The 8819-nt window shown below is 39.7% G+C and overlaps 1 protein-coding gene across 1 annotated transcript; it reads left to right on the forward strand.

Annotated features, from left to right (window-relative positions):
- Nucleotides 1–329: 329 nt before the first annotated feature.
- On the forward strand, nucleotides 330–8553 carry Stfa1 (stefin A1). Its single transcript, NM_001082543.1, has 3 exons — nucleotides 330–443; nucleotides 3648–3749; nucleotides 8352–8553. Exons 1-3 carry the CDS (start codon nucleotides 378–380, stop codon nucleotides 8475–8477), a joined length of 294 nt encoding a protein of 97 aa, NP_001076012.1. The 5' UTR covers nucleotides 330–377; the 3' UTR covers nucleotides 8478–8553.
- Nucleotides 8554–8819: the final 266 nt, after the last annotated feature.

The following is an 8819-nucleotide window of genomic DNA, read 5'->3' on the forward strand; positions in this document are numbered from 1 at the left end:
TATTTTCTTTAAAGATCTCTTTAAGCGTTAACTTATTTAGAAACACAGGTTATTCGTGCCCTTGCTCATATGACACAATATGATGGCATTATTGGCACAGAGACTGCAGGGAGGAGCCATGCTTACCACACCTGAGTCTGGGCACACATGCTTCCTCATGTCCCCCACCACATTTACCCCCAACTCCACTCAGCATTTCCTGTAATGGATGCAGTAAGACTTGCCTAAGGCCACACTCATTTCCCCATTCCCTCAGATAATGTGGAGATAAGACACTAGAGGAGGAGCTTTCGGATACCTTTAAAACCCTGAGTCTCAGTGCTTTGCAGGATCATTTCTTCTCAGTGTCCAAGCCAGCAAAGAAGCAACGCATCAAGATGAGTCTTGGAGGTGTTTCAGAGGCAAGCCGTGCCACACCAGAAATCCAGATGATTGCTAACAAGGTGAGTGGATGTACTTCAGGAAAAGATGTGATTCCAAATCAAACTTCCAAAATTTGATTTATAAGTTGGCCCTGCATTAAGACTGTGGGAAATGACAGAAATCAGAAATACATGATTCTTTTCAGACATTTATACAGATAAACAATGAACAATGCACGTCAGAGAAATTTTTTTTTTTTAGAAAATTTATTATTATTATTATTTATTATATGTAATTACACTGTAGCTGTCTTCAGACACTCCAGAAGAGGGAGTCAGATCTCGTTACGGATGGTTGTGAGCCACCATGTGGTTGCTGGGATTTGAACTCCGGACCTTTGGAAGAGCAGTCGGGTGCTCTTACCCACTGAGCCATCTCACCAGCCCCATCAGAGAAATTTTTAACAACCCAAAAATAAAATCAGCCTAATCACACTTTATACTGGAGCCTCAGTTTCCCCAAGAGCTGAAGGAGAATTCATGCTGGATCATCTCTACACCTCACACGTCTGATCCCAGGAGCTCTAATGACTGATGAAATTTTCCAGTCACTCTAGTTGAAGCTGATATATGGAGGCTCCTAAGGTTGTTAAGGAACTCTGGGCTGATTCCAGGATGCTACACCCACCAAACTATCACAGGCAAAATAGAACTCAATGTTTCTAGCAAGTTCATACATGTTGCTTAACTATCATCTCTATAAAAAGATGTATCATGTCACCTGTTTTCGAAAGAATTATGAAGGAAGGTTTGCAATCTGTCACTTTGTTTTCTTACATCATGTATTTGTCATTTCTGAAACTGAAACATCCTGGAGGACCAAATCAGTGTGGTTTGTTATTTGCTTATGTGTTTGTGTGTTTGTTTGAGATTTGGTCTTGCTAGATGGTCTAGCATGTAGGTAACTCAGGGTAGCCTCAAACACAAGGCATTCCTGCTACCTCAACTTCTCAAGTGCTGAGATTACAGGCATGTGCCACCATGCTAGGCACCATCAGATTTTATACGAGTAGAATAGATGGGAGCCTTCATGCTTAGGGCACTGAACATTCTGGGAGGGGGGGAGTGATGACAGGGCTAAAATTCAGTGACTAGATATTTGAGGGTAAACAGTTTTCAGTCATAGGTTTATTTCAATAAATATCTTGGAGCATTTTATTTTTGAGGAAGGTTAAATCTTTAAATCTTCATTAGAATCCTCACATCAAGTTGGTGTTCTCAACATTAAATGTGCACATGAGTTACCTGTTGTTGTAGGCAGAAAGCAGATCTGACTAAAGAGGACTCATTTTCTTCCAAGGTCTCTGGAAGTGTAGGCAATCCTATCCATGATTTCACTTTTCTGTAGGACCAGATATAGCAAGCATCCTGGAAGGACTGAGGGAGATGTGGCCTCAAAATAGGATGACAATGAACAGTTATCCATTTCACCTGTGAGAAGAAAGAGCTAAAAGGACTAATATTTACCGTACATAAAAAGTGTTTCAAAAACAAATATGCACACATGAGTCACAGTTAACATTTCTGTTCAGTGAAATAAAAATCTTCCTGGTCCAGGAACCAGGGTTGTAGGGGATAGACAGGAAAATATAGTTATCTGAAATAAATCATTTACAGCAGATTTTATTGATTTTATTAATAATTGGTCATCTGGTTATCTAGAGAAATTATTCTTTTGAAGCAGGTGTCTTCCTATTTTTCACAGTAGTCCAAACCTCACAAGTTCCACTACTTCTTTAGCCTCTTGCCTCCCAAGTGCCAAGCACTACTGGAGGGTGACATTTTTTGAACATGATACTCTCATTAGTTTTTTGAGAATTTCATAGATACATCAAACATATTTTGATCACACAATTTTTAATTTAGGAAGCAACTAGAAGGGCTTATCTTGATAATTATACCATCTGTGGATGACATCTTCAATAACAATATTTAATAGAAGAGTGTTCATATAGATCTAGAGAAGCAGATTGAAACATAGGTATTAATAAGGTCACCTCACCTGGGAAGGAGCTTTGCTGTTTTAAAAGCATTGGTTTCTGTCCCACCTCTCAGTTGATCTTCAGCATCCTCAGAAAGGCAAGGATGGATCCTATCCTAGTTTTAGATGATGAAACCAAGACTTAAAATGCTTAAGAGTCACCCAGAGGAGACACTAACTGCCCTTTCCCATTGGACATCCTTAGTACACTGTGGAGCTCTGCAGGAATGAGGGGAGAGAATGCACCAAATTTGTCTTCTCTGTGGAAACCAGGGCCTCAGGCTTAAAGCACCATGGGAGATGCATAGTTAAGAACCATTCCATAGGGACATTTCCTGAGTCACTCCTAGGTATTGAGCATCTGGCTATAAACTGTAGAAGCTACATAAGGCTGAAAGAAAAGGCCTATATTACCCCCAAATTAACAGTGTAGAAGAAATCAAAATATCCAGGAAATATAAAATAAGTCTTAATTAAGTACTGTTTCATGCACACCAGTTTAAGACCTAAAAGAACATTAGACACTGCTGCTAACTCCCTTACTGTCAGTTAAACAGGTTCAGGGTGGTGGCTCAGCTCCCAGATGTCACTTATCTGTCCTGTCTTGCAGGAGACAACGCCCACTAAAGTGTTGAGAGGCAGGGAAGCAGGTGGTAAACTGTGTATTTTTAGGAAGCATTTTCTCAATCACAGCAACCATTCCCCTAAAAAGAACATGACAGCTCATATATTATGAAACATACTTATTAAATCAGGAAATTCAGTCTACCCCTCTGAGATTATGGTCTGTTGGGTCCCCACACAGTATCAGGCCAGAGGGAGCTACTGTATCTCTAGAATGATCTGACGGATCCAGAGAAAATCTCCATTATGTGCTGTTTACTTTGTATTTACTGATCAAATAGAGACATGCTTATTAGGCCCTTCATTGCAAATCATAACTGTAAAGTGAAGTGTGTGTGTGTGTGTGTGTGTGTGTGTGTGTGTGTGTGTGTGTGTGTGTTTTAATTGCTGAGAGAGGATTCAATCGGGAGCCCCAACTAGCCTGGAACTTTCTATCTACCCAAACTGCTCTTGAATGAAATTCTCCTGCCTCAGTCTTTCAGTGTCTGAGATTAGAGGTTAGAGGTTTGAGCAGCCAACCCAGGCTCCTCAGCATCTCTAAGGACTCTCAGCAGTATGAGGTTCCTAGTTTTGTGAAGCTGATAACCTGAGTCAACACAGCCTTACTTTCTCCTCATAAGGTCAGACCTCAGCTTGAAGCAAAAACCAATAAGAAATATGAAAAATTCGAAGCCGTTGAGTATAAAACTCAAGTCGTCGCTGGAGAAAATATCTTCATTAAGGTAGACACCACCCTCCCTCAAGCACTGATGCAGTTGTTTCCTGTAGCCCAACTGTACCTTCATTTCTACCACTGGTCTTTAATTACGCCACTTGTAAGTGGAAACTCCCAAATCCATCTGATGACAGGATATTTTACCTTGTGTCTCTTTGTGAGTACAGAAAGCTTTCTTATGTGGTTCCTAATTTCTAGAACCCTGTAGAATATAGTGGTGTAACAGCTCAGACATTGGTTTGCTGCCAAGGCTGTTTATTCTGTAAGCTAGATGTTGAGGCTAACATTTCAGTGTATGGGAATTGGCCAGTGTCTTAGAGCATTTTCCAACTCAAAACTTCCTAACTTGATGTGTGATCCAATTACATGCACTTAAAGAAGAACTTCAATCATTAGTTGAAAGAATAATTCAAGCCACTTCCATCTTTTAAATAAATAGTCATTAGTGTAATTTAAATGATATTTTAAATTATTTTTCATACATGAGTGTTCTGTCCATATGTATGCATGCATGGCAGAAGAGGGCATTATAAATGGCTGTGAACCCGCATGTGGTTGCTGGGATTTGAACTAGGGACCTCTGGAAGAGCAGTCAGTAGCCTTAACTACTGAGCAATCTCTCCAGCCCCCAAATCATTCTTTTCATAGCTCAAGCAGGTCTAACTGATGGCACTCCAGCAACAGTATAAAGCCATACTTATAGCATTTTATAAATACATTTTAGGACCTGGAGAAATGACTCAACTGTCAAAAATGAATGCAGATTTTGCTGAAACCCCAAGCTCAGTGTCCAGCACCCACATCAGGTTGCTCACAATCAGCTGTAACCCAGCTGTATACCTCTGATCTCTGAGGGCACCTGCTCCTATGTGAGCATAGCCATACACAGACACACAGCCATACACACAGCTTTTCTTATGTTAAAACAGATTTTATATGAAAAATCAAATTAAATGGTTTTCTGACATTCTTGTGATATCAAGGGAAATAATTCCAAAACTCAACTGTGGATAATAAATTATAGCTGTATTTATCTCTATGTATTAAATAATATCAATCCTGATTACAAAGATAACAGAGAGTCAAGTGCCTTTACCTCCTCTGCTTTGTCATCGGACCAAGGCACAGTGGCATTTGTTTCTTTTTTAAAAATAGTTACTTAAACTATATGTTTTTAATGTGTTCCGTTTTTTTGGCTTTTTTTTTTTTTTTTTTTTTTTTTAATGACATGAGCTGAACTAGCCAGCTCAACATGAGCCACTCTCAAAGCTGGGTTGTATATGAGGACTGGACCAGCTCAGTTCAATCTAATTTGAGTTCCTGATATGTTTGAGGCCCAAAAAAGCACGTGAGCTAACCCCAGCTGTGTCCTCAGAAGGGACTGGTCCCTTCCATGATCTTTACACCTGAGAAAAAAATTGGGGGGGGGGGGAGGGAATGATTGTATTCAAAGACAGGAAAATTTCCACCAAAATTGGGATCATTTTGATAACTTTGATTATCTAAATATGAACATTTCATATCAACTCCCTCACATATTTCATTAATACAAAAAATCATCAGAAAATAATGTTGGTAATTTTTTCCTTTGACCACTCTATTTCAATGTGATTTCTTGCTCCTCGGCCTGAGTCCCACCCCTCACCCCTGGTTCTCTCCTTTACCCTCCTTCTGCTATTAAGCCTTAGTTTCCTCCTTCCTTCCTCCAGGCTGGCTATTGACCCCATTGCTCTCAGTCAGTCTCTAGATCTCATTTGTTACTGGTAGGGTTTTCTGTCTTGAATCCCCACTGAGAGAATGGTAGAGGACCACAGGCTTCAATGTTAAGTTGTCCCGGGGTTGACCTTTGTTCCACCTCTCCTGCTTGTTCAATCTGTTCATACTTGTTCCAAATCTACGTGATCCCAAGATCTTCTGTAAACCTAATAACCCTGTACCCTGAACAGAAAGGATAGTGGGCTTAGGATATGCCAAGTCCTGTCCTACAAGCAGGCCACACCCCTCTTCAACCAATCCTCACACACACAAAATAAAATCCATGAAACAAACCTAAGCCACTTTTACCTTGTTACCACTCAGAAAATTGATCTCTGGAAATGTAAATGACTCTGGAAGTTCACACTAATGCAAGCACAAGCACAAAGCCCAGATTTCCCTCTGGAGTAATGACTGTGCTGGCTCTGGGAATATCAACCAAGTTTGCTAAAGAGGAGCTCTTTTCCAAGTAGGAAACAAATGCTTTTAAAAAGATCCACTGTAGAGTGAGGAGAATACAAACGCTGAGCATGGGACACACCTGTAATCCCATTCCTCTGAAGAAACGACAGGATTCCCAAGTCTAAGGCTAGCCTGGGCTACACAGACAGATCCTGCCTCAAATTAAAGCAGACCAACAAGAGAAATAAAATGATGTACATGTTGGCACCTAACAGATCTGGGTGCCAATTTGGGCTCTGCCACATAGTCACTGAGAGCTTTATGGGGGAAAAAAATTACAACTCAATGTTTTTGGCTTGTGGTGCTTAGGGTGTTTCAGTTGCAGTTTGTTTTGTTGTTGTTGTTTGTTTGTTTTGGTTTGGTTTGTTTTGGTTTGGTTTTGGTTGTTGTTTTGACTCAGAATATCATGTGTCTCAGGAGGTCCTGGAACTCAAACTCCATATATAATTGAAAAATGACCTTGAATTTCTGCTCCTTTTGCCTCTAATTCCCGAGTGCTGACATTATAGGCACTCAACACCACTGGGCATATGTGTTGCTGGTAGACCAAACCCAAGGCTTCATGCAAGTTAGGAAAACACTCTACTAAGTAAGCCGTATCTCCAGCTCCAGGAAAATAGTATCTTTAAATCTGTTTCTGGCATCATTCTGACATTGGTAGTGTAACATATTTTTTCCAGACATACAGGAAGAAATCAGTGTGATCACACACATTTTGTATGATGCTTACAAACACTTTTATCATACTGACATAAACTAATTGTAAACTGTGGTCAGTAGCATTTTAATATTAAGGTAGGAAGGATATCAGAACACAATGTCTACTGTAGAACACAAAATTTTTATTGTTCTAATAAAGAAAAAAGTAGCAGTTCTTATTGGGATGGTATAGGATCCAGGTTCATGACCAAACTAACACTGGGAGTGTTACCCTGATGGTGCCCAGGCCTCTTTATTTTTACTTTAGAAAAGGAGGCAGCCTTGTGGGCATTCATAAAGTAGGTTTGCAACACAGCAGAGATATGGGGACCATACAGTCCATATTTTCTAAAGCAAATCTGAGTTTCTTTTCCCTTATCAAACTATATGACAATTTTTCTCCCAACTTAGAAGTCAGTAAAGAGAATCACCAGAAATACAGGCATTCCTGTGCTCCTTTCTAGGCATCATGAAAAGAAAATATAAGTCTGGAATGTAATCTGTGCCAAGATTTTAATGAAAAGTCTAATAGATTAAATCTAGATGGATAGATAGATTAGTGGATAGGAGTGCTGGCTGTTCTTGCAGAGGACTTAGGTTTAGGTCTTAGCACCCACGTGGTAGCTGACAAGGAACTCTGACTCCAGTTCTAGGGGATTTAACCCCTCTTCTTTTTTTTTTTTTTTCTTCTTTTTTCTTTTTCTCATATTTCTTTTTTTTTTCCTTTTTTCTTTTTTATTAGGTATTTTCCTCATTTACATTTCCCATGCTATCCCAAAAGTCCCCCATACCCTCCCCCCAACACCCCTACCCACCCATTCCCACTTTTTGGCCCTGGCGTTCTGTACTGGGGCATATAAAGTTTGCAAGTCCAATGGGCCTCTCTTTCCAGTGATGGCCGACTAGGCCATCTTTTGATACATATGCAGCTATATACATCTTTTGATACATATCAAGCTGGGGTACTGGTTAGTTCATAATGTTGTTCCACCTATAGGGTTGCAGTTCCATTTAGCTCCTTGGGTATTTTCTCTAGCTCTTCCATTGGGGGCCCTGTGATCCATCCAATAACTGACTGTGAGCATCCACTTATGTGTTTGCTAGGCCTCGGCGTAGTCTCGTTAGAGACAGCTATATCAGGGTCCTTTCAGCAAAATCTTGCTAGTGTATGCAATGGTGTCAGCATTTGGAGGCTGATTATAGGATGGATCCCCGGATATGGCAGTCTCTAGATGGTCCATCCTTTCGTCTCAGCTCCAATCTTTGTCTCTGTAACTCCTTCCATGGGTGTTTTGTTCCCAATTCTAAGAAGGGGCAAAGAGTCCACACTTGGATCTTCCTTCTTGAGTTTCATTAACCCCTCTTCTTAAGGCTTCAGGAATTGCATGCATGTGATGTCCTTATATGTAAGCAGGCAAATCATTTATATAAATAAATTGAATAAAATATTTTTTTATAAAAGGTTTTAAAAATAAATCTCAGAAATATGTTTTCTACTATATAGTTAGCTGCACATTTTCCCAAAGTACAAGTTGACAAAATTTCAGTTCATTGGTGCTGCCTTGGCCCAAAAGTGTTGTTTCAAGAGAGCTTTGCGTATCACAAGAAAGTTGATCTGTTATATAATTGAGGTCCACGTGAATAATCTTTCTTTCTTTGCTTCTTTCTTCTTTTCTTCTTTTCTGTCTTTCAGATGGATGTAGGTCATGGTTGTTTCATTCACATAAAAGTCTTCAATGGACCTACTGGAAAAGATAATTATGAACTTCATGGTTACCAGACTGACAAAACCATGGATGAAGAGCTGACCTACTTCTAAGCAGCAAATTCTAAAGTGATCTGATTCCTCTCAGTGGAAAGAGATTCAGCCATGAATAAAGAAATATTCCTCAACTAACTGTTTGTCTCCCTCATTACTCAGTATTGTATTGACATTTACTTCCTAGACAATTGTTTTTAAACATAGAATGTTTCATGAATTTGTGTGTCATCTTTGGGCAACAGCCATGGAAATCTCCGTATCATTTCAGTTTTTAATATACATGCTGCCATACAGAGCACAGTGTTCATGGTTCAGAGTTGATATTCTACAAAAAATACTGGAAGCCTTAGAAAACCTACGGCTCAGTTGCAATTGCATAAAGGATCTTTTCACCCCTTC

This window comes from Mus musculus, chromosome 16 (assembly GCF_000001635.26).
Source record: "Mus musculus strain C57BL/6J chromosome 16, GRCm38.p6 C57BL/6J".
NCBI lineage: Eukaryota > Metazoa > Chordata > Mammalia > Rodentia > Muridae > Mus > Mus musculus.

What these genes read in the sequence shown, in the direction of transcription:
- Stfa1 (NM_001082543.1), top strand. Translation starts at nt 378, where the DNA reads ATGAGTCTTGGAGGTGTTTCAGAGGCAAGCCGTGCCACACCAGAAATC. An exon ending in TCCAGATGATTGCTAACAAG is followed by an intron (nt 444 to 3,647) that starts GTGAGTGGATGT and finishes TCTCCTCATAAG; the next exon opens with GTCAGACCTCAGCTTGAAGC. An exon ending in GAGAAAATATCTTCATTAAG is followed by an intron (nt 3,750 to 8,351) that starts GTAGACACCACC and finishes TCTGTCTTTCAG; the next exon opens with ATGGATGTAGGTCATGGTTG.